Raw genomic sequence first — 27,156 nt, 5'->3', positions numbered from 1 at the left:
GGAATCTAAAGTTCGTACATTGATTAGACCAATAAAAATTTAGCTACCACAATCTTCCAATTAAATAAAATTTCTCTGTGGCCCAGGGCATTGCATTAGCTATACCTGCACTGCCCTGGGGACAGTGTCAACTGCAGGAATGTTTAGTGGAGTAAAAGTGAAACAATGTCAAAATTATTGAAATGCAGAAAGCTGGGAAAGAAGTTCATCATTTGTTTCCCCCAATTGAGAATTCTTATCAATCAACATTTGAAGAAAATGGAATGTACTTGATGGAATATATGTCCAGATGGCCATGAAAGAAAATTAAGGTGGTAAAGGGAATATCTGTGACAATGACCTGGGAGAGTACAGCACTGCTGCAGCAGCAACAATCCAATTATCCTGTTACACATTGATAATTTGGCACCTTTTAAACTGGCCTGTACTTCACTATGGCCATTATAAGAGCTGCTTTCAGTGGAGCATCATTGGATACTAATTCCAGTAAATGGTGATCCCATTCAATGTGATAAACTAATTCTGTGACATACAATTCTGATGTAACTACCATAATTGTATGTTATCCTCTTTCCACTTAGTGCTTGCATGGTCACTAACTATGACACATATAACTATGGATCAATAATAACATACTGGAGTTAGGAGTCAAATCCACTGCTCACCTTTTTAGATGTTTACTTTAAAAAAATCACTTTCTTCTTTCAGGGATTCTTTCAGGCACCCTTATCTATTCATGCCCACAAATGATGGCCTGCAACTCTCACTTCAGTTACTCTCCTATCCATTATTAATATATCATTCCAGCACCTCCCAGAATCCACCTATTGCCTTTCACAGCTACCTTCCCCCCAACCCCATCCGTCTCCCATTTATCTCTCAGCCCGACCCACCAGCCGCTCATTCCTGATGAAGGACTTATGTCCAAAATGTCGATTTTCCTGCTCCTCGGATGCTGTCTGATCTGCTGTGCTTTTCCAGCACCATATTCTCGACTCCCAGAATGGTCCCAACTCTGACCAGAGCGTTGATTTCCAAGTCATTGGTCTTGCATAAGGAAACAAAAAGTGAGTTCTTCCCCTTTAAAACTGATCTATAAATCCTAATATAGGCCACAATCCATTCATTGCAATCAGTCTCCAGATGCTTTCTGGCCGTTTCAGATTATCAGAATTATAGTACATGGCAAACAACTGCAATAATCCTTTCTCTCACCATCAACCCCACCCTCCCACCCAAAACAACAATCATCATCACAACCAAAAAAATTTAAGGATTCATTTTTCAATACACAGTAAGCATAGAATTTAAACTTATGCAAACACCACAGATAACTTCTACATAATAAAATGAAAAAAGGGTAAAAAAACAAATGACAAAATGATCATCCATCTTCCATTCAGAATGGATGGTTGTTCCCCAAGCTCCTAAAGCATTTACAAGAGGACCAGAACAGTTAGATACATTTATTTTTGTTTTTCAATAAACTATTACATAGCAATTTCTCCTTGGCATCATTCCAACTTCCACTGTCACATTCCCGGTTATAAATGTCAATCTCTTTGGAATTTCAATAACTGAGTGGTACATGGCAATACTAAACATCCCAAGTGTCATGAAAGTCACATCAGACAAAGCAGCAACGAGGAGTGGATCAAATTATACAATAAAATATGAGTCATCCAGCAAGCACACAAAAGGTAGACGTTGTATGGAAGCAAACCCTCAATAACCCTCCAGGACTTTGTTCTCTTTACTATTTTGGTTAGTGAATCTATTTAGCACTCTCAGGTTGGCTTCTTTTCTCCCATTAACCGCACTGCGGTGCAGGTGATTTAAAAAATAAAAGGCATACATACATTTAACTGTCTCCCATGGCCTGAATTGCAACAAATTAGATTGTGCCACAAGTAAAAACATGGCCATGACCATGTACCAAATATTTAAAAGTTGCACAATTTGAGGAAAGTAATATGGATACTCAGTATCACTGTTAGGCAACAATGCGCAAGTCCGAGAGAAACCGCGAACAACACGAGTGACAGTGTCTATTTGTCCTCAGCAAGGAAGATAGCTGGGTCATTTTGTTTTGATTAAAGCCCAGTAGCGTCAAAGAGGATACATGTACTCTGTAAATTGAAATTTAATGTTCTCTCTCCTCATTCCCAGCATTTTACATTTTGCTTCCATCAGCACCCCATCACCAAATATAACTCAACTCCACCCAATCAGCCTTTCATTCTCAATCTTTACATGTATTGTATACTTATGACCACAGTGCAAGACTGGCAAATCCCTACTGACTGCCATGTTCTCCAGAGGAGTAGTAGATTGCTGTCCTTATTTTCTTCAGAACCAGCTATCAACCATTTATCAATTTGTACAATTATAATCCATCTACATAAGAAGGACATTGCATGTCAGACAATACTTTACAGCTAATAATTACTTTTAAAGAACTGAATTCACTCAAGGGTGGAGGAATATTTTCTTACATACAAAAAGACTATAACGATACAAAGATATGCTAATTTAAATAAAGCCCTGACATGGTGTTTTAAGTTTGCCAACCCTACTAATACTGTCTGCAGACCTCAGCACCGTGCGGGATGAAAAAACTGCGTAATAATCCATCTGTAAAGCTAGCTTAATTCTGAGAGCAGGAAGTAATTCCATGCCAGAAGTTGTTTGGATTGGTTTGAAACATACTGCTTTGTTCTCAATATCGTGACGTGGTCCCATAGTGTGGTACTTGGGCAACTTGACTAATATTATGCAGCACAGCAGACTGACAAAGAGGATCCCCTGTTTCTGACACGTAGGTGCTTTAAATTCCCTAATTTCAACTGAGCATTTCAGAAAGGGGAGTGATGGAAGGTGAAAAGAATGAAATAGTAGCAAATCTTATACAAAGATGAAGCAATAGGAAAAACCTGAACAGGTTTAGTGCAAGTGAAATACAATTTTTTAATGCTGTAAATTTATACGCAAGCCTCAGGCAACTCTAATGACCTCCCTGTACCAAAGGGAACCGTGTACTTCGACATTAATTTTAGCATTTTTGTAATTCAAATTGCCTCATCTGACAAAATTCTCTAAATTGGTTTTGCAATAGAATGGTTTCACCATAGTTTGAGAGATGTAGAACCCCACTGTCTACCTTTGTTATCCAAAATATCTTCTGAGATTCCTTCATTACAAGTGTATGTGAACTTTAACAGCAGAAATAAATTAATTCTGTTAGCATGAAGTCTCATGGTGAGTCACAGGAACTGGGAAGTTAAGATCAAGTACTCTCAGATTTAGGCAATTTTGCTGCAGAAACAGTAATATTTTTGCAACACAAAATCCCAGAACAAGGACAATGAGTTTAGCTTCTCCCTGCACTTAAGGGAATGGGCAGCAATGTTGCTGAGGTATTCTCAGTTTAGACAGTGCATTTAAAAATTGTGTCAGTGGTGGAAAAGGAAATATTTTAGCACTGCTCCACAATTATGAAACACTCCATCAAGAACATTATTTGTTAGAGGCTTCACAACTTGCCTTTGTGACAATCTAAAGATAAGCAAACCCAAAGTATCAGTATGACATTTCCACTTCATGTACCAGTCCACCATTGCAGTTTCTTGCAGTGTAACCACTTGTGTTTGTTTATTACCAAATTATGAGGGAGGAATCTCAAAGCTGCTTTCTTCAACAAAAAGACCAGTGACAAATTAGCCATGCTGGTATATCCAGTTACTTTAAACATAGTTTAGCTAAGACCCTGACATGCAATATCCTTCCATCATAAATCACTCCTACAAAATTGCAATCTGTCCATAAAACATTCATTTATAATTTTAAACATCAAAAAAAAGTTGAACAAACATTTAATATGTGAAAATGCATGTGGTATATTAAGTATGTTTTCCTTTAAATAACTATTAGAATCTAAATGTCGAGAAGCAGCACACGAGGGTCTTCAACTGCAGCTTTAATTTTTCGAAGGAAAAGCACAGCTTCTCTGCCATCAATCAAACGGTGATCGTAGGTAAGAGCCACATACATCATTGGACGAATCACAACCTGCAATGAGAGAAAAACATATGACATGCTGACGGTGGATATTAGCTGTCCCTTGAAATGGAAACTTTGCAGCACTAGTTAAATTAATGTATTTGACTATCAAAAGCCCACCTCCAAAATACAGCAATGCACTCAACCGGCCAAAGGCTTTGCACTGATAAAGAAGTCACTGCCCCTTCTGATACAAGCCCACAATCAGCACAATGCAACTCATTTACTGGTCATAGACTGTAAGATAACCCTTCTGCAGTTGCGATCAGCACTAAATGTAGGACAGCATTTACACCAGGAGAAGGCAACGTTTCTACCATCAAGAGGAGGCCTGTCAGTTTCCTTCATGCAGGACAACACAAACCCTTCAACTTTGACTTCTGTGGATATAACTCTCAACATGTAATTATATCTTTAAAACAGCACATGTTGAAATTACAGAACTGGCCTGGATGGGAGATGAGGGTGTCTTACCAAATGCAGGCTGTTGATACCAATTTTTTTTTAAACATCAATTACCTCATGTGAAATTCTTAACAGCTGGATTAAAAACCAAGCCACAACTCGGGAGGCCAGTCATCAAATACAACATGCCTAGTACATTTATCGGTTTCAGTCGAGTTACAATTTCAGGATCCAACATGGTTTAAACTGTAAACATCCTTATTACAACATCATGAAATATGCCATGGGATATGCTTGTACAACAATGGTAACGGTAGAAGGAAGAGCAGCTCCCAATTCCAAACCAACAGTTGAAAAGAATTTCTGCCACTGGAGTAGACTCAGATTTACACAACCTGGTTCTTTCCTGTAGGTATTCTGTACAAATGCTGTCTGTTTGTATAATTCCTGTAAACAGATTAAGTCACTCGAGTGGGGATCAGGTCAAGTTTGAAGCTGGTGCATTGACTAATGCTCCAGAGGACACCCCTGCAGATGTCAGGTTCAAGAGATCTCTACAGTGTTAGAAAATGATGGCAATACTACTTGAGGATGCAAAGAAATTAGACAAATCTATTACAAGAATTACAAAATATTCTAAATGTACATTTTACCTCTGATGGTAAGTTGCAGTCTATTCTGTCACAATTAATAAACACTTTCAATCTTTTGACAATAATAAGTCATATAGGAATCAAAACAAAACTGTATTTTACTCACTTGGCCCTTAACTGCAACTGGTCTCTCAAAAATAGCATGCATGCCAAGAATGGCAGACTGGGGCGGGTTAATAATTGGTGTGCCAAACATTGAACCAAACACTCCTCCATTGCTGATTGTGAAAGTACCTCCATCCATGTCTTCTATAGCCAGCTCATTTTTACGGGCCTGCAACAAGAAATTCATCAAAAATGCGTTAGGTTCTTCAATTGTGCATTCATTTTTCCTCATGTTATGTAACTACATCTTATATCCTACCTTACTCCTTCAAAAAGGACAATGTGAGATAGTTCACCTGGACAGATGAACAGTGAGAGACAAATACACTAAGTGTATAGATCATTGAAGGTGGCATGTTGAATGATGAGATCACAAAGCATATTGATACGTTTCAAGAAGGACCAGCATGCTGAACTGTTATCAACAGGATCTAGCTGCCATTCCTTTCTGCACAATAAAAAAACTGATGCTACATATTTAATATCTCCTGTGGTTTGACACAGGCTACCTCGACAATCTTTAAGGGGCCCTGTTCTCTCTATTCTGTTGCTCTTTTGCTCTAATGTACATGTGGAATCTTTATGGATCATCCTTATCTGCCAAGGCTCCATCATAACCCTTGGCTCAGCTATTTGCAGATCTTCAATTAACATTATCTCTTTGTAATTAGAATGATTATGGCAGAGACAATCTGCAGCTTTCTCTATCCTACATCATCTCTCATCCGTACAGTGTAAGGCACCAGTCCAATCATGCTATAGTTTTGTTTGACACTTATTGCTCACCTGTTCCTTGCCAACACTTTAGAGTCATCGAGATGGACAGCACGGAAAAGACCTTTCGGTCCAACTTGTCCATGCCAACAAGATATCCTAACCTAATGTAATCCCATTTGCCAGCACGTGGCCCATATCCCTCTAAACCCTTCATATACCCATCCCGATGCCTTACAAATGCTGTATTTGTACCAGCCTCCACCATCCCCTCTGGCAGCTCATTCCATACACGCACCACCCTGTGTGAAGTAGCCCCCGAGGTTCCTTTTATAACTTTTCCCTCTCACCCTAAACCTATGCTTTCTAGTTCTGGACTCCCCCACTCCAGGGTAAAGTCCTGAGGAGAAGTGCTGAAGAGAGACCTTAGAGGGCAGATTCATAGCTCCTTGAAAGTAGAGTCGCAGGTAGCTAGGGTAGTGAAAATGGTGTTTGTTATGCTTTCCTTTCTTGGTCAGACTACTGAGTATAGGAGTTGGGAAGTCATGTTGCAGCTGTACAGGACATTGGTTAGGCCACTTTTGGTAACTCCTATGTTCACAACCAAATCACTTACATAAATGACTAAAAGCAGTGGATTTCTTGATCTTTCTAGAAAAGTCAGCGTTCAGCCTTATTCCCTTGCTAGAAAACCTGATTGTTGTTTCCTGTCATGGGTGGTTTCAATCAAAAACATTACAAAACTGGCACTTTACCATGAGCAATACTAGGGAACTTTATAGTGGGCTATGATCCAGTGTGTTAACAAAAATTGGCTCAGAAATGCACACCAAGGTTCTTCTGATCCTCAGTATTTCACAGGATCGTACAGGTCATCATGTATTCCCTTGCTTAGTTTGTCCCCCCAATTGCATCATCTCACATTTATCCAGACTGAATTCCATTGTGTGAAAAGTAGTTTGGTACCACAGAGTTAACAATCAATTCTGTAATAATTAGACTTTCGGCCTAGCTACATGAACTTTGATTAGTCAACCCCAACAAATATGGGCTCCCCAACCCAAAAAGCAATTCAACACCATGTTCACGAAGCAATCGAGGAAGAAGCTACAGAAGTTGTAATTAACAAATAGTAATGCAGAACAATTGGGACCCAAATCAAAAGTCATTTAGACTGTTAGAGAACCAGCATCTTCAACACTAACTAAGATGAAATACAATTACCTTCTCTCCCAGCTCATTGATTGCTTTCTCAATGTCAGCGTAGTTCATCGTTTCAACATTTCGGATCACGGGGACTACCAGGCCCTGCAGCAGAAATAAAATTAATCACCTCGTATTTATATAATGTATCAAAATGAATCAAAGAGGAGACTTGGATTGTATACAATACCGCAGGAAAACTTTTTGTTTTTAACATACAAGAAATACGCAATTCTAATGATTTAGTATTTTGAACATGAAAAAGAACGAATGATCCAAATGGTTGAGTTAAGCCATTTTAACCAACGGATGCCTCTTTCAAAGAATATCAACATAAATTGAGAGCAACAATGAAAAAGCTCTTCAATATAACAGTAGTTTTTAAAGCCGAATGTTATCTTGGAAGTACTACAACATGTTTTTTTAAAAATGTTTGGTGGATGTAGTAATAAAGTTCAATGCACTAACAAACCTATACACAAGGTCCAACAAACAAAAATGTGAAAAGTGAGTCAACAATTTGATTTAGTAATGCCGCTCAAGGAATAAATGTTCTCCAGGACATTGAATTAAAAAACCCTATTCAGTCTTTAAATAGTACCAGGACTCTAATGTTTGTCAGACAGAGCAAATGGGACTTCAGGGATTTGCAAACAGCAACAGCTCTGGTAATGGTGTATTTCCTTGATACAGCTGAGTATACAATCTGACATTATCATGTCCTAGATTACATTAAAATCTCTGGAACAAGGCTTAAACCACAAGTAGTGAGAATTACATAGAATGGTTTCTATGCATACAGTGCAACTGATCCACCTACCAGCATATCCTCTATCTTTTTCTCCTTTACAAACTGTTTAATTTTCCCTTAAGTGTATCTTTGTTATATGCCTCAATTATTCCAAATGGTTGAAGTTATTAGTGACTACTCCACATATATGATCTCTCGATTTGAGCACCCCTGAAATATGAACACTTTCACATTTCTACCCAATAAAGCCAAGTCATAATTTGAAATCCTCCAGTAGATCATTAGTCAACAGGATCTAAGAGAGAGGATTCCCACCATATGATGCATATAACCTGTAGTTTCTCATTAAGATCTCTGATTTACAAGAATAATATCAATGGGATTAAAAAGGATTTGCTGAAAGGCTAAAATAAACCCAGACTACACTTAACTAGGCTGGATACAAAAATAAGGTTACATGTTTCTTCAGCTACTCTCTTTAATAAATGGGAACATAAGGCAATAGGTAAATTGTTTCTTATCTCTGATAGACACCCTAATATACCAGCGATTGAACCTAAGTACAGAATTACATTCATGATGCTATCACATGACAAGATAAACCCGAAGAACAATTTTAAAGGTAAGACCAGCATTATAAAATATCAAAGACAATGAGAGCCTTCACAAACCTTGCATTCATTCAATTGTGAAAACACACTTTAATCAAAACATTGGCTAGATATGTTCAAACCATTGAACAGTTTAGTAGAGTGGTGCTGGAAAAGCACAGCAGGTCAGCCAGCATCTGAGGAGCAGGAAAATCGACGTTTCTGGCAAAACCCCTTCATCAGGAATGGAGGCCACCTAGCCTATGTCAATTTATATTTAGGAGAGCAAAATTAATGAAGAATATCTGAAGGAGTTGAAGCCAACTAGATTATGTAGTCTTAATTGGTATTAAGGCACCTTTACACAGAATTATGGTGTTTCTCAGTCCATCTATGTTTTATTATGCTTGGAAATTATTAGAAGAAGCAGCTGCCCAAAAGAAAGCTCTTGAATAGAAAATTCCCTCCAGAGATGAGTGTAGCCCACAAGTTCCATTCAAGTTCACTACATCACAGAAAATCAGAAATAATGCTACACTAAATTGCTGACTCAAATTGTTTTGGGATTTAGAATGATTCCATAGACTGTCAAGAATGTACACAAAAACAGGAGGCAAATCCTCATGACTTATAACTTTTACTTTCACCATCTCAAATCTAATATTAATATGCTCAATAATAGGACTTGGAACTCCAAATGGGCAACCTCTCAGAATATTTACTAAATTGTTATGTAACTAAATAAAAAATATTAGGAACGAATGAGAATCATGTAATTGAATTGATGTGGTAATTATTTCTCATAATACAACTTCATGTCTGATCACCATGACCAGAGGACTACCATCATTTGCACCCTACAGTTCACAGTTTGAATATAAACTGAAATAATGCAATATGTTGACTATCTAAAAGTCACTTGCATGTTTATTTGGCATGGAAAATACTGTAAATTATTTTCCTTTCACTACTTTGCAAATAATTCCCATGGATTTTTTTCACAGCACATACCCAAACCTGTGATCTAGAAATCTTAGACAAACAAGTAGACACATGGAAAGTTACAAATATTCTAACTTAGAAATATTTATCATCAGTGTTTTGTCAAAACCCTGGAACTCCTGACCCAAGAGCACCAAGAGAATTCCTTCATCTCACAGACTGCAGCGGTTAAAGAAAGCAGATCACCATCTCTTTAAGATAAGTTTGGGACCGAGTATTAAATGCTGGCCTTGCCAGTCAAGCTCTCATCTTCTGAAGAATTTAAAAAAAAATGCCAGTGACCCAATAAATATTGTTCAATACTGACCTTTGGGGTTGCTACAGCAACACTGATGTCAACATAATCACGGTAGACCACTTCTTTGGTTGTGTCATCAATAACTGGGCAGAAAACACAAATTAAATCACTGGCAAGCTGCATTAATGACAAACGTCAGAAATAAAACTATGACATTGCAATGGAATCAAGTGCTATGGATATAGTTTACCACACTGAAGTGGCTTCTTACTACACAATGCAATCTTAATATTGTCTGCCCATGTGCAGAGACTACTAATGTATTTTTATTATCTGAACTGAATTTTTACTGTTTCATCTTTGTTCTAGCCTTAGATTTTAAAAGTCCCACATGTTACTTTCTAGCAGGGTGGAGTAAGGTGGGGGAAAACATGGCCGAACAGTTTTTCGTAGCTTCAACTCAATTAGCATACATTATATCTCCCTTAATTATGAACAGCAATTAGTATAAGGAGAATGAAGCAAAGAGTAGATTTTGATTTTATTTTAAAAGAGAAATGCTTCCCTCAGTTTAGTTTGCTTTACAAACAAAAAGCTTTGAGATTGTCATTTTATTATATGTTAGTGCAAGTAAAATGAAATGACAAGAATACAGTTCTGTAAAGTACAGATTGAATCAGATTAGATACTTGTTCAAATAAATAATTTTATAGTAGTCTCACCAAAGGTAAATCAGAAGGATAAATACATCAGTGTTCACATTTATAAATAGAAACCCCCATGTAAAACTCAGTAGCTTTATTTACTTAAACTAGAAGGACAATTTCACATTGCAAGACTAAAATTTCTGACAAATTTGATCATTTTATCTTGAAACATAGTTGCAAATGAAAAAAAATTGAAAACATTGAATTCAAGTAGATAATAGTACAGTTTTTAGCCAACAAGCATTAGTTAAATAAATATGGAAACAAGGATATTCATTGACCAACTCATCAAACTCCGCTAAGAGTCACTGAAAGACAAGTTTTAATTCACTTCCCACAAGTAGACCCTTCATTTTCCCATCACTGTAGTGCTCTTAAAATCTGAACATTAGAAACAGGAAGTGGCCATTTAGTTTCTCAAGATTACTCTGCCATTCAATTAAATCAAGGCTCATTTATGGTAGCAACTCAATTTTCCTACCTGCACCCCAATAATCCTGGACTCCTTATGACGACTTAAAGTCCAACTCAGTCTTGAACATATTTAATAATCTAATCTCCTAGGTGGTAAAGAAGTACGACAGTTTCTTGTCGAGTAGAACATGGTCTCATCCTTGGTTTATACTTACCGGCATTTACCACTGGCTGATTCTGCAGTGCAAAACTAGATGCTTTGACAAACGCAGACATAAAACCTAACTTTATATTGTGCTTCTTGAGGAAAGTTTCTTTGTGTAGAGTTCTCATTTCCTGGATATTACTGTTCGAAAAAATGAGAATAAAGAACCATTAGTCTTGGAAACTAAACAGCAATGTATAGAGATTTCCCTAGAAAAATTGGACAGTATGTCAGTGCTTCAATGGACTGTACTATACAACAGCAGGAGGCAGAATTGCACCTCTCATGACAAGCTATGTAAGATTCAAAAAACCAATCACAAAATTTTAAACTTAGTCATCTTTTCTTAGCCAAAAATCCCAAATAATATTTCTTCCTAAATAGCTCAAATAAATAAAGAAAAAACAGTTTATTTAAACATGGAGGCAAGAATTTATTAAAAAAGTAAACATTACTGAAACCTAAATGAACAATGAGATTGACAGCTGGGAAGAGCAACCAGGTTGATTTAAGTGGAGTAATGAGAACTTTAACTCAATAGATCAAAATCAAAATACTGCTATTTTTGGTAAGAAATGCACTTAAAAATAATCTTGATTTTACATTGTACCGTCAATGTAGAAAAAGATAATCAACCTGTGTCGAGAATGTGATATGAACCCACCCCTAAGTCAATGGTTTTCTTCAATGATGTACAATGTGACATGTTGCAAATGTAACCAAGCTTTGAATATAAAAAGTTATAACTGGTTTTTAATACTTCAATTAAATGCCCTTGAGCTATACCCAGTCCAGTAATTAACCTTATGACTATGCCCATTTCTTACTGAGTGGATTATTGCAATGGACAGACCCAAGTACAGTAATATGAACTAATGCATTTACTTAGCCACTCCCTTCACAGAAGCTTTGTGCTGAATATTTCTTGCATTCTGTTCTTTCACAATTATACTGGTTCTCATGAAAGAGATGACAATAAGTCTTTTAAGAATTAGATGCAGACAACATTGCCAATAGGTTTAGGGCAGGAAATCTGCCACTTTTATCTGATCTGGCTGACATGCAATCCCACGAGTGTGGTGGATACTTAACTTCCCCGCTGAAATGGCCTAGCAAGCCATTAACTTGAAAGATATTAGGAATGGGCAACAAATGCTATTCTTGTCAGCAACGTTGTGAAAGAATTTAATTTATACTTAGAAATGAAGAATTAGTAAGATTTAAGATTAGAAGGTATTTCCTCTGCTCCAATCCACAGAAATTGCAGATTAACAGCAAGAATGACCAGAGATGCTTAGTTTCTTGGAAGAGAAATGAAGGTAACATAGATACGTACAGGTAGAGATAACCAAGTGTGTATAATTATAGGAGGCCTCAAGGCTCTTTTAAAGTATCAGAAGTCTCTTCTGTTTTCAAGTTTTATTTCTTACTTAAAACCCTCCAGTTATTTTCATGAAACAAATTTTTTCTCTGATTTAAGTAAAGCACAATTATTTTATTTGTATTCGTGTCCTTTGTTATATTATTAATTTGAAGTAGGCAAATAAAAGCACACATTCATCCCCTGTTTTTAAGATACGGAGGCTTCTCAATTGAAGCACAATAGCATCTCCCTTGATTCTCTACTTCACTTACATTAATAAACAGTTATTATTAGCTCTTATTTTTCATTAATGACTTTCAATTTCACTCAACAAACAGTCACTTAGAGACAACTCAGCCGTTAGACTAACAAGACTACTTACCTCATATCTCCCATCACTAAATATCATGTTAAACTTTTGTGAAGAGGAAGCTGAACAACATTTTCTATGCAAAATACTTCTAGCTCAGTACAAAGCTGTGTATTCGATAACATTGTGCTGTGTTGATTATCATCTGAATGGCTTCTATAATTGTTTGAACTACTTTTTTTAAATGTCACAGTAATGAAATCAGCTTAAGGCTTTGGATTCATACATGGCCACTCCAGTACTATAATTTACATCTGTTTGACCTGAGCAGAATTTCAGTTTCTTACTCTAGAGTGATCACACAATAAATTGCACGGTTCTTCAGTCTTCCCAGCAAAATATTTATGACCTTGTCACCTATGTACATTACTCTAGCAATAGTTTCCAGTCATTAAAGATATGATTTTATTACACTTCTGGTTTAGCTTTGTTTCTCATCTCTCACCAAAACTCATCGGCATAGTTTTTAAGTTACATTATTTCCAAATCTTCTTATTACTGCTGTTCTGTTGTAAATGAGCAATAGGTATTACTGAAGCAGGAAAAAAGGAATTGGGCAGTGGGAGGGGAGAGAGAGAGAGAGAGAGAGAGCGCGAGCTGGGGAGTTGTTCATAAAAATTCTTCTAATGGGGAACAAAACATTCCAACTTGCAATAGAAATTTATATCTGCAAACTGTACAATATAATTTTGATAATGCTACAATCTGATGTGTAACACTCCAATTTTGTTGCATTACATCAGAGGAAAAGTTATTCTGTATAAATTATAAATTACTGGATTACAGTACACAGGATACAAATTAATCACTTGTAAAAATCACAATTCGACTTGATGAAAAAATGTAAAGAGCATTTATGTAAAGCAGGTCCTGCTGCTCATTTTTTTTGTGTTGCTACGTTAGAACAAAAAAAACAGTACAGTGCAGGAACAGGCCCTTCGGCCAATCAGGACTGCACTAACACACGATTCCTTTCTAAACTGAAACCTTTTGTCTCCACACAGTCGATATCCTTTTTTTCCCCTACCTATTCACACAGCTGTCAAGATACCACTTAAACGTTGCTATTATATCACCTCCAACACCACCTCTAAAAGGAGGTGGTTGCTGCTACAATTGCTTACCAGGACAGTGCAGCTGAAGGAGTATTCATACCAAGCTCTTCTCAGTGCAGTTGAGTAGTGTCACAAGTGAAATGAGAGGACAGAACTCTTAGTCTAACCACCCCATGTAACATAAGTAACAATTTAAATGTTTAGCCCACTTTATGATATAGCCAATCAGATGCCTTCTTTACACTGGACTTAGTATTAAAAAATTAATCTGTCAAGTTTCTTTAATAAAGAGAAAATTACTGATTTATTAGAAAACAAAAAACATATTCCACAAAGATTGAAAGTCTGATTAAAAGAGTTTGTAATAGGAAAATAAATGTTGCCTTTACGAAATAGCCCAAAACAAAGTGCACACATGCAGATATTTCTTTGGCAGAGATTCACTTTGGGAAGAAACACTTTAGGCTAATAATGGTTAGCTCCTGGAGGAGAGAAAGGGGAGACTACAGTGCAACATATTCAAATGCCTATCAATCACTGGTCTGACAGCTGTCTCTCAGGTCTTGGTAGACACAACTTGTTTATGAAACACAGCATCAAGAAATCTGCCAAATATTTACCCACAGAATATTTAAATATTTTAAGAAAGGTAGATAGACTTTCAATAACCAAGGGGATGAAAGATTATCAGGGATACACAAGAATGTAGAGTTAGGTTAAAATCAGATCAGTCATTATCTACTAAATGGCAGAGCAGGCTCAAAGGGCCGAGTGACTACTCTCGTTCCAAGTTCCAATGCTTTTCATAAGGACAATCATGTCTCATCAGCACAAGAGCGCTTCAGAAACAGGACTGTGTTGAGTCGGCCAGCTTTTCCTCACCTGGCTTTACTCCCCAACTGAAAACCAAACGAATGCCAAGCTCCACACTGTTCACATAAAACAGCCATAAAACTCAAGCAGGTGAAAGTGAGGACTGCAGATGCTGCAGATCAAAGTCTAGATTAGAGTGGTGCTGGAAAAGCACAGCAGGTCAGGCAGCATCTGAGGAGCAGTAAAATCGATGTTTCAGGCAAAAGCCCTTCATCAGGAATCAACATGAAACTCAAGCAGGTGACTCCCAAGAAATTGGTCCAGCAGTTAGCTGAAGTTGAGATTTCCAGAACTAATGAACTAGGAAGAGAAAAGGATGAAATTGTGAAGGGAGAAAAGAGAGAGTTAGGCAGGAATTTAAAAGGAGGTGCTCAAGAGTAGTAATATCTGGATTACTCTCAGTGCTGCGTGCTAGTAAGGGTAGGAATACGAGGTTAACCAGATGAATGCACGGCTGAGCAGCTGGTGTATGGGAGAAGGATTCACATTTTTGGATCATTGGAATCTCTTCTGGGGTAGAAGTGACCTGTACAAAGACAGGTTGCAGACTGAGAAACAAACTTGTAAGGAGACCTCAAATACCTGCAAGAATAATAGGGTGGTTATGGTAGGGGATTTTAACTTTCCAAACAGACTGGGACTGCCATAGTGTTAAGGGTTTAGATGGAGAGGAATTTGTTAAGCATGTACAAGAAAATTTTCTAATTCAGTATTTAGATGTACCTACTAGAAAAGATACAAAATTTGACCTACTCTTGGGAAATACGGCAGGGCAGGATACTGAGGTGTCAGTAGCGGAGCACTTTGGGGCCAGTGATTATAATTCTATGAGTTTAAAATAGTGATAGAAAAAGATCGACCAGATCTAAAAGTTGAAGTTCTAAATTCTAGGACTCTGACTATAAATTGGAGAAAGGCCCATTTTGATAGTATTAGGCAAAAACTTTCAAAAGCTGATTGGGGGCAGATGTTAGCAGGTCAAGTGACAGCTGGAAAATGGGAAGCCTTCAGAAATGAGATAACGACAGTGCAGAGACAGTTAGGGTGAAAGGATAGGCTGGTAGGTATAGATAATGCTGGATGACTAAAGAAATTGAGTTTGATTAAGAAAGAGAAGGAAGCATATGTCAGGTATAGACAGAATAGATCGAGTGAATCCTTAGAAGAGTTAAAGGCAGTAGTAGTAAACTTAAGAGGGAAGTCAGGAGGGCAAATAGGGGACATGAGTAGCTTTGGCAAATATGGGCAGCACGGTGGCTCAGGGGTTAGCACTGCTGCCTCACTGCACCAGGTCCCAGGTGTGGACTTTGCATGTTCTCCCAGGATCTGCATGGGTTTCCTCCATGTACTCCAGTTTCCTCCCACATTCCAAAGATGCGCACGTCAGGTGAATTGGCCATGGTAAATTGCCCATAGTGCTAGATGCATTAGTCAGAGGGAAATTAGTCTGGGTGGGTTACTCTTCAGAGGGTCGGTGTGGACTGGTTGAGCCTGTTTCCACACTGTAGGGAATCTAATCTATCAAATAATGTTAAGGAAAACTCAGAGGGTTTTTACAAATACATTAAAGACAAAAGCATAATTAGGGAGAGAATAGGGCCCCTCAAAGATCAGCAAGGCGGGCTTTGTGTGGAGCCGCAGGAGATGGGGGAGATACTAAACGAGTATTTTACATCAGTGTTTACTGTGGAAAAGGACATCAAAGGTATCAAATGCAGGGAAATAGATGGTGACATCTTGAAAAATGTCTATATTACACAGGAGGAAGTGCTGGATGTCTTGAAATGCATAAAAATAGATAAATCCCCAGGACCTGATCAGGTGAATCTTAGAACTCTGGGGGAAGCTAGGGAAGTGATTGCTGGGCCTCTTGCTGTGATATTTGTATCATCGATAGTCACAGGTCAGGTGCCAGAAGACTGGAGGTTGGCTAACATAGTGCCACTACTTAAGAAATGTGGTAAGGACAAGTCAGGGAACTATAGACCAGTGAGCCTGATGTCGGTGGTGGGCAAGTTGTTGGGAGGGAATCCCTGAGGTACAGGATTTACACGTATTTGGAAAGGCAAGAACTGATTAGGGATAGTCAATATGGCTTTGTGCGTGGGAAATCATATCTCACAAACTTGATGGAATTCTTTGAAGAAGTAACAAAGCAGATTGTTGAGGGCAGAGCAGTAGATGTGATCTATATGGATTTCAGTAAGGCGTTTGACAAGATTCCCTCTGGGAGACTGGTTAACAAGGTTAGATCTCATGGAATAGAACTAGCCATTTGGATACAGAACTGGCTCAAAGCATAATTAGGGAGAGAATAGGGCCCCTCAAAGATCAGCAAGGCGGCCTTTGTGTGGAGCCGCAGGAGATGGGGGAGATACTAAACGAGGGTGGTGTTGGAGGGTTGTTTTTCAGATTGGAGGCCTGACCAGTAGAGTGCCACAATGATCGGTGCTGGGTCCACTACTTTTCGTCATTTATATTAATGATTTGGATGCGAGAGTAAGAGGTACAGTTAGTAAGTTTGCTGATGACACCAAAATTGGAGGTGCAGTGGGCAGCGAAGGTTACCTCTGATTACAATGGGATCTTGATCAGATGAGCCAATGGGCTGAGGAGTGGCAGATGGAGTTTAATTTAGATAAATGCAAGGCCCTGCATTTTGGGAAAACAAAGCTTAGCAGAACTTAAACATTTAATGGTAAGGACCTGGGGAGTGTTGCTGAACAAAGAGACCTTGGAGTGCAGGTCCATAGCTCCTTGAATGTAGTGGCAGGAAAAGAGAATAGTGAGGAATGCGTTTGATAGGCTTTCCTTTATTGGTCAGAGTATGGAGTACAGGAGTTGGGAGGTCATGTTGCGGTTGTACAGGATATTGGTTAGGCCACTGTTGGAATATTGCGTGCAATTCTGGTCTCTGCCCTATCAGAAGGATGTTGTGAAACTTGAAAGGGTTCAGAAAAGATTTACAAGGATGTTGCCAGGGTAGGAGGATTTGAGCTAAAAGGAGAGGTTGAATAGGCTAGAGCTGTTTTCCCTGGAGCATCGGAGGCTGATGAGTGACCTTTATAATGGTTTATAAAGTCATGAGGGACAAGGATAGATTAAATAGACAAGGTCTTTTCCCTGGGGTGGGGGAGTTCAGAACTAGGCGGCATAGGTTTAGGGTGAGAGTGGAAAAATATAAGAGAGACCTAAGGGGCATCTTTTTCACACACAGGGTGGTATGTGTATGGAATGAGCTGCCAGAGGAAGTGGTGGAGGCTGGTACAAGTGCAACATTTAAAAGGCATCTGGATGGGTAAATGAACAGAAAGGGTTTGGAGGGATATGGGCCGGGTGCTGGCAGGTGAGACTAAATTGGGTTGGGATATTGGGTCGGAATGGATGAGTTGGACCAAAGGGTCTGTTTCCGTGCTGTACATCTCCATGACTCGATGACCATTTGTTGTTTAAAGTGTTCTAATGCATCCTTTTGTTAATTCCTTATACAAAAAAGTAGTCCGGCTTGCCACAGAACTTGAAATATGTTTTTCTGCAAACCTTTTAGAGTCAAATTCTTCCTTGAATGGATGAAAGTCAAGAAATCCAACAAAACGTACCAGCTCTTGGCCAGCATGAAGAATTGTGGCAGCTGCAGTTAATTTAAATTGGTGAAAACCATGGTCTCTAACTCCAACAGTTTAAGTAGGGTGTCAATCCTGCAATGATCTGCAACTTCAGTTTGAACATCACCCCTGAGATTACCACAGAATCATACAGTCAACAGGCTTGCTGTCAGTCTTTGATAGAACCATTCAGTAATGGTCAAGTGCAGTCCTTAATCCCTTCGGCCCTCGATATTGCGCTGACCTGTGAAATTAATCTGATGCCTATCTAACCGACACCATTCCATTATTATCCATTTGTATGTCCAATGCCCCATTTAAATGCCCTAAATGTCAGCGAGTTTACTACTGTTGTAGACAGGCCATTCCATGCCCCTACTACTCGGAGTAAAGAAACTACCCCTGATATCTATCCTAAATCTATCACCCCTCAATTTAAAGCTATGTCCCCTCATGTTAGTCTTCACCATCCAAGGAAAAAGGCTCTCTGTCCACTCTATTTAACCCACTGATTATCTTATATGTCGCGATTAAGTCACACTCAACCTTCTTCTCTTCAACAAAAACAACCTCAGTTCCCTTGGTCTATCCTTGTAAGACCTACCTTCCATACCAGGCAACATCCTACTAACTCTCCACAGAACCCTTTCCAAAGCTTCCATATCCTTCCTATAATGCAGTGACCAGAACTGTACACAATAATCCAGGTGCAGCCTTACCAGTGACTTGTGCAGGCGAAACATGACCTTGTGACGTAAAACTCAATCCCCCTACCAATAAACACCAACACACCATATACCTTCTTAACAATCCTATCAACATGGGTGGCAACTTTCAAGGATTATGCACCTGGATACCGAGATCGCTGTTCACCTATACTGCCAAGAATTTTACAATTTGCCCAGTACTCTGCATTCTGTTATTTCTTCCAAAGTGAACTACCTCACACCTTTCCATATTATACTCCATTTGCCACTTCTCTGCCCAGCTCTGCATCTTATCTATGTCCCTCTGTAACCCACAAGAAACTTTGGCACTATCCACAGCTCTGCCTACCTTAGTGTTGTCCAAACATTTACTAACCTATCCTTCTGCGCCCACATCCAGATCATTTATAAAAATGACAAACAGCAGTGGCCTTAAAACAGCTCTTTGTGGCACACCATTGGTAACTGAACTCCAGAATGAACATTTTCCATCAATCACTACCTGCTGTCTTCTTTCAGTGAGCCAATAACTGATTCAATTTGCTAAACCACCTTCAATCCCGAAACTCCGAATTTTGTGCAATACCCAACCATGTGGAACCTTATCAAACGCCTTATTGAAGTCCATATTCACACCACTGCATCCATCTGTTTTGTCCCCTTCTTGACGAACTCAATAAGGTTAGTTAGGCATGACCTACCCTTCACAAAACCATGTTGACTATCTCTAATCAAATTATTCCTTTCCAGATGATTATAAATCCTATCTCTTATAACCTTTTCCAAAACCTTACCCACAACCGAAGGCTCACTGGTCTATAGTTACCAGGGTTATCTTGATGCCCCTTCTTAAACAAGGGAACAGCATTTGCTATCCTTCAATATTCTGGCATTACTCCTGTCGACAATGATGACATAAAGATCAAAGCCAAAGGCTCTGCAATATCCTCCCTGGCTTCCCAGAGAATCAGAAGATAAATCCCATCCGGCCCAGGGGTCTGATCTATTTTCAGATCTTCCGAAATTACTAAAACCTCGTTGTCAACTGCAATCTCATCTAATCTAGTAGCCTGTAGCTCCATATTCTGACGAACATTGCCCTTTTTCAATACTGACAAAAAGTATTCATTAAGCGCTTTCCCATGTCCTCAGATTCCATGCACAACTTCCCACTACTGTATTTGATTGGCCCTAATCTTACTCTAGTCATTCTTTTATTCCTGATATACCTATAGAATGCCTTAAGGTTTTCCTTGATCCTATCCGCCAACAACTTCTCACGTGCCATCCTGGCTCTTTTTAGTACTGCCTTTCGATCTTTTCTGGCTAACTTATAACTCTCAAGCCCACAGACTGAGCCTTCACTCCTGATCCTCACATAAGCCTTCTTCTTCCTCTTGATAAGAGCTTCAACTTCTTTAGTAAACCATGGTTCCCTCTCTCGACAACTACCTCCATGCCTGACGGGTACATACTTATCAAGGACCTGCAGTAGCTGTTCCTTGAATAAGCTCCACATTTCGAGTGTGTCCATCCACAGCACTTTCCTTCCCCGTCCCACACATCCTAAATCTTGCCTAATTACATCATAATGCCTTTCCCCCAGTTTTACCTCTTTCCCTGTGGTATATACCTATCCCTACCCATTGCTGTTGTGAACATAACCAAATTGTGGTCACTATCGCCAAAGTGCTCACCTACTTCAAAGTCCAACACCTGGCCAGGTTCATTCCCCAGTACCAAATCCAATATGGCATCGCCCCTTGTTGGCCTGTCTACATACTGTGTCAGAAAACCCTCCTGTACACACTGAACAAAAACTGATCCATCTAAACTACTTGAACTATAGTATTCCCAGTCAATGCTGGGGAAGTTAAAGTCTCCCATAACAACTACAAATCATCTTAAATCAGTCTTCAGTCATTACCAATCCTCCAGACAATGGAAATAGTTTCCCTTATTTATTCTATTAAACCCCTTCATAACGCCAAACACTTAAATCACTTATTAATCTTCTTTTGGTGAGCCATCTCAGATTCCTTATTATCCTTTCCAACGTTGTTTGGTCCAATAGGTTTCTTTTTCACTCTCTCCAAGCATTGACATTGGCTGGCCTAGAATTGTTTACAAATTTGCATTTGTGGATGAACCATAATTTATGAAGGTTTAGTATAACTTCGTTGGCATTTATTCTATGACTCCATTTACAGAGCTAACAATCGCATATTTTTAATTATCTTACCAACTTGTTCTGCCACATTTCAAGATTTGTGTATGCAAAATGATATTAGGTTCCTACAGCCCCTTTAAACTATACTGTTTAGATTATAATGTCTTTCTTCTTCACAAACGTTATGAACATACAAAATAGAAATAGGATAACGTATGGCCTCATGAGTCTGCTCCTCCATCCATTAATACCATGCCTGATTTGTTTTTATTTTGAATTCCATACATCCATTTTGCCTATCAAACATTTATCAATCACCATCTTAAAAGTATTCAGTGATCCAGCCTCTGCCACCTTCAAACAGAGTTTCAATGTCGCACAATGCTCAGAGAAAAGCATTCTCCCAGTTTCCCTGCATCCTAAGGATCCACCCCTTAATTTTCAAGTGCATCCTACTTCAGGACCTGCCTACAAGAGGCAATATTAATAAGCACATTGCTAAGACTATTCAGGATGTTGCATACTTCAAGACACCCCTCACTCTTCTGAACTCCAGCAGAAACAAACACAGTTTGATCAAATTTCTCCACACAAAGACAATCTACAATTAAATTTCATCTGACATGTATCTTCTCATTTCACCAATGTATGTCTACAATGCACTTCACAGGAATACTCACTTCCACGTTGTTTACTACATCTCACTAAAGGAAATCTAAAGGTTTACAGAGAATTGAAGGAAGTTTAAGCTGCCCATATCAGCTTGAAAACATTGATTTCAAATTATCATATCTTTTCAACAAGTTAATTTTTGGAGTAAAGTAAAAGAAAAAAAATTTGCATTCCATATTTTGGCTCAATTTATAAATCCCCATAACATTTTCACATACATTGGCAGAATTTAGTGCACACTTTTTGAATTTTCACGTACGAAATGTGCATGGATTTGGTTCAAAAGGCTGGAGAATTGATTAATCAAATTTGCATGGTCAGGCGATCAGTGAACACAGAGCATTACACATTGTAAAGTCAACTGCACCAATTAATTTCACACAGAATGAGACATTTCTTAACATACAAACAAGCGATAAACAGGAAAGTTGACACTTGGACCAACAGAAAATGTTTCTTTTGAAGTTTTCACAAATCAAATGGTTCTATTAGCCAGAGGTTTTAAAAATTTTCTAATATATTGATCTTATAACGTGACTGGATATTGGCCAAGTGTATTGTAAGGCTAAGTTTGCTTGCTCTGACAAATCTTAATGGAATCATAGGTAACACCATCTACAATGGCTGGATCAAGATTCTCCATGGCAGGTGAAATTTACAAACAAGCACTGTTTGTCAGATACAAATCTACAGGATTATACTACAGGCAAAGAGCAGCTCTGATGGGTGAAAGCTGTGGGAGGCAGGATGAGACAAGAACGAGTAATTCAAAAGTATTTCCTTTCTGACTGAATTGATACTGGAAAAGCAAACATCAACTGGCCCAAATGTGACATGCAACTTTTCTGGAACCAACTTCAGTTAAATGCTTCAGGCTACCTCTTGGTGATATTACTAGTTATTTTGCAAACTTATAATCCTATGATGGAGGGGGAAGGCAAAAAAGAAGTTGGGGAGGGGGAATGTGGGAGGAAAACAAGGAAATAATATTTTGCTGCAGATGAATATTACATATGTATTTATATTTATAAATATAACACACTTAAAGTTGTGCAGAGGTGTGGTAAGGTATTCTAGATAGGTGGATCTAGACAACTGATGTCAACCAGTGGGTGGAACAGTTAAATAGGAAATGCACAAAAGGCCAGAATTAAAGGAAAGCAGATACTTAAAAAGACGCAGTGCTGCACAAGATTATAAAAGATAGCAAGAGTGAGAGCATCGGAGGATTTGAAAAACAAGGATGGGAATTTCTTAGCTAAGAAATTGTTTGACCAGAAACAATGAAAGGTCAGCTGGCACAGGGGTGAGGGAATGAGACTTGCTGCAAGTCAATTCATAGGAAACAGTTTAGATGACCTCGAGTTTGTGGAGGGTAGAATGTGGGAGAACAGACAGGAGTGCACTGGAATTGTTGAGTCTAGAAGTAATAAAGACATGAACAAGGTAGCAGATAAACAGAGTGAAATCAGGTGATGTTAGAGGTGGAACAAGTGCCTTCACTATGCTGGCCTATTTGTCAGAAGAAATCTCAGGGTCAGATGTGATCCCCTTGATACAATTCACTCTCACTACCCATATTCCACACCAACTCTCCATCTTGGTTGCAGCCATGCAATACTCAAAGACAAATCCCAATTACAACTTGCATTCACTGCAGAATTTCTCCAGGGAGAAAAGAAACAAAAAATAAATGCAAAATAATAAACCAGAAAGATTTAGTTTCAGTCTTCCTTTACTGATATTACAGAAAAAGGAGACATATTACAACTGGAGATATGATCTTATTTAATATACAATGTTGAGAACAGTAGCTTCACTCTGTGTCTAATACACAGAAACACTGTTCTTGAAGCATTTGGTATCAAAAAAGTGGAAAAAAAATTTCTTCCAATCTCTGGTATTAAACTGCAATCTTAAACTATCCAGTGAAGACAGAGTTCCCTAGAGATAAGGATTCTGCAATAGTTAAAAATGGCAAATACATTTCAAGCAAAACTAGCAATGAAACAGTTAAAGGCGAGTGAAAATGGATATTGTGTTCACTGACCTGATAAAAAGGTGTCCATGTCTGTGTTTTCCCCTTAACCCTGTTTGTTTTTCTGCACTTAAGCTCATTAACTCTAGGATTACTTCCCTAACACCATTATGCATCCCCAAGATGCAAGAACACAAGAAAAGGAGCCAGGAATGATAAAATCTTCGAGTCTAACTATATCAAAATTTCATTGCCGCATCATTAAACTGCCTTCATTCAAAGACCAACCTTCTCCCTCGAGGGTTTATCTCTCCCCCCATCTCTTCTCTCCTTCTCTTCAGTCTCCAGGCAGATGTCAGTCTTGTAAAGTGCATTCTTCACTAATCTGTTTAAATAGGTATTATTACAGCTCACAACACTATCCTGAAGAGCTGTAAACCAAAACTGGCATATTAGTCCTCTAAACGAAATGTTAAAAGCATCATTTCCAGCACAAGAGACAAATATTTTCCCTTAAATTAATATTGTGTAGTCTGTCCATCTTACAACAAAAGCACATTAGACACAAATATTTACATGACTTTGTCTTTAAGTGGAGATTATGTTTCAGTTTGCTGAAGTGCTTAAATGGTATTTGGAAAGAAATTGCCTAATAGTCTAAGATGCAGCCTTCCTGACTTTGAAGTTAAAATCTAACATTCTGCCTTGAAAATCACCTCCTTGCTTAGTTTTGAAAGTTGCCCCAAGAGCTCTGTGATCAATTCAATAGAGATAATGTTAGGGATGGCACTGGGAAAGAAGAGGAAAAAGAAGGAAGTAGCAAGTTCAATACATAGAACAGGACTTGGGGATGTACCATGATGGTGGACCACTTTGTTGTGCCCTGAAGTGAAGGGACATTGGCTTGGGGCAGTGATTACTCATGCACTGAGTAACCAATTCCATTGTAGCTTACTTTAGGGAAGGAATAACTACAGGATGGGCCTTCTGATGTAGCTGGCTGGTTCCAGACAGCACTAGAGCAGGCTCTCTGAATTTTTGGTCTGAATGTTGGTATTTTAGAGATCCAAGAAAGGTTAAGCCATTTCTTACATATGTTACTCTTTATACCTCCTATTCCCCAACTGAATGCAATAAGTTTTCTGCATCTCCTTTCAAAGCAAAGAATGAACAAGTTTAGTCTGTTCTTACTGATGCTAGTCTCCAAGTCATTATGAACTGATTGCCCCTGCCTCAATGGAAACCAGATAGAAACACTTCATTTCGTTACAGGTCTTGTACCAGACTCCAGCCCGATATAGGTTTCAGTTATAGAACTTAAGCTAGACTATGTTAAATAATATGGTTTTATATTCAAAGTTTTCTGATAGGCAACCAAAAGCACAAAACAAAGACTGAGCTGATATGTTTGTACTAAATGTCTCCCAAAGTGCTGAGTGTAATAGTTACCTCATGTCAATTTCATTGAAGGTAGTCAGCATGGCACAAGTATTCTGAGCCTCCTTTAGTCGCTGTGCAATTCGTAGCCGCATTCTGTTCATTTTAACCTAAGCATTTAGAAATCAATTACAAAATTACTCTATTTTATACAAGATTAAATTTTCAAGAGTTTAAATACATTACTTACATAGTATGCCATATGTTGAAGGACTATAATAAATTATGACAGGCAAGAATAAGATCCGTAGACAGCTCTCAGAGTGGCTGTAAACCATATTTTTCCTTTATCAAAGTAAAATATCCTCCCAAAATTACAAATAAAAATACCTTATTAGGGTCATTCTGATACTTCTGGTGACAGAAAGATAGAGACAAAACTTGACTATTCCACAGGTACACCAAGGAAGGCAGACTGATAAAATCACTGTACTAACCGAAAACTCCAGGCAAATATTCTGGTCACATGCATTCAAATCCCAACAACATAATGAATTTTAAAAACTACTCTGATGATCATATGACCATTGTCGATGGTTGAGAAAAATCCACCTGGTTCACTGATGCCCTTTAGGGAAGGAAATCTGGTCATCCTTACCCGGTCTGGCCCACTTATGATTCCTAGCCCATGCTATGACCAAAATAAATGACAATTCATTTGAATTAACAAATAATTGGCCTGGTTAGCTACAAAACCTGGAGGAAGGAATGAAACTAGATAGACCACCTGGCATTGACCTAGGCACCAGAAACAATAATGGTAAATCTAGCCCTGCCAACCTTGCAAACTTCTCCTCATTAACAACTTGAGTCTTGTGCCAAACGAGGAGACCAGCCCCAAGCAATACTCAAATAATATTCTGACAATATTATTCCAAGAATCATAGCTTATAGACAACGTGCCACCATCACCATCCCAGCAACAGTAGCACAGTGACATAAGGTTGGGAGAGTTAATCCTGGGAGTCCTTAACATTAACTCCAGACCCATGAATTTGCATGACATCATGTCAAGCATGGACAAGGAAATCTTCTGCTAATTACCAACGAGAGACACCTCCTCAGTTGTTGATGATCACTTAGAGGAATCACTAAGGATGACAAGGTCACGGAATGCAATCTGCTGGGGGAACTTCAATGTACATCACCATGAGTGGTTCAGTTGCACCATGACTGACTGAACTAGCTTAGTCCTAAAGGACATAGCTGCTAGATTGAAACTGCTGCAGTTTCATCGACCATGGCATAATAGGTAGGAATGATCATTGCACACAGTCATTGAGGAGGCTAAGCCCCATCCTCACAGTGAAAATACTCTCCATGTTGCATGGCATTACCATCTTAAAATGGTACAGATTTTGAACCGATCTAATAACTCAAAATTGGGCATTCATGAGGCACAATGGACCATCAGCAGGAGAATTATGGTCAATGATAACCTGTAACGCCATAGCACACCATACACACAACTCTGCTATTACCATCAAGCCTTGCAATGAGCACAGGAGGATTTGACAAGAGCAGTGTTAGGCAAACCTAAAAATGAGGGGAGAAAGTAGTGAAATTACAAAACAAGGCTACTTGCATACTCAGCAGAAGCAGTATTCAATAAGGTGAAGCTAAACAATATGCAATAGACAAGGTAAAGAAATTCCACCACTATCAGAGCTTTAAGTTCTGTAGTCCTGCTGCATTCAGTTGTGAAGGTAGACAATTAACTACTTACTGGAGGTGGTGACTCTACAGAAATTCTCACCCTCAATAATGAAGAACCACCACACCAGTGCAAAAGACAAGGCAGAAGTCTTCAACTAATTCGATTCATTTCAAAATAATACCAAAAAGTGTTCGAAGGCACTGGACACTACAAAGGCAATGGA

At 38.6% G+C, this 27,156-nt stretch overlaps 1 protein-coding gene across 1 annotated transcript in view; it reads right to left on the bottom strand.

Moving 5' to 3' along the window:
* Positions 1–1,451: 1,451 nt before the first annotated feature.
* The window catches only part of dlst (dihydrolipoamide S-succinyltransferase), a 49,369-nt gene continuing 23,664 nt past the window's right edge, over positions 1,452–27,156 (bottom strand). Inside the window, exons 10-15 of the mRNA XM_072568236.1 lie at positions 25,289–25,386; positions 11,057–11,187; positions 9,790–9,863; positions 7,161–7,244; positions 5,224–5,391; positions 1,452–4,068 (exon numbers count right to left, since the gene is read on the bottom strand). Coding sequence (XP_072424337.1) covers positions 3,934–4,068; positions 5,224–5,391; positions 7,161–7,244; positions 9,790–9,863; positions 11,057–11,187; positions 25,289–25,386 — 690 coding nt within the window. The 3' untranslated portion in view covers positions 1,452–3,933. The remainder of the gene's footprint in view (positions 4,069–5,223; positions 5,392–7,160; positions 7,245–9,789; positions 9,864–11,056; positions 11,188–25,288; positions 25,387–27,156) is intronic.

Source organism: Chiloscyllium punctatum, chromosome 4, assembly GCF_047496795.1.
Source record: "Chiloscyllium punctatum isolate Juve2018m chromosome 4, sChiPun1.3, whole genome shotgun sequence".
NCBI lineage: Eukaryota > Metazoa > Chordata > Chondrichthyes > Orectolobiformes > Hemiscylliidae > Chiloscyllium > Chiloscyllium punctatum.
This window is presented reverse-complemented; position numbering and strand designations above follow the sequence as displayed.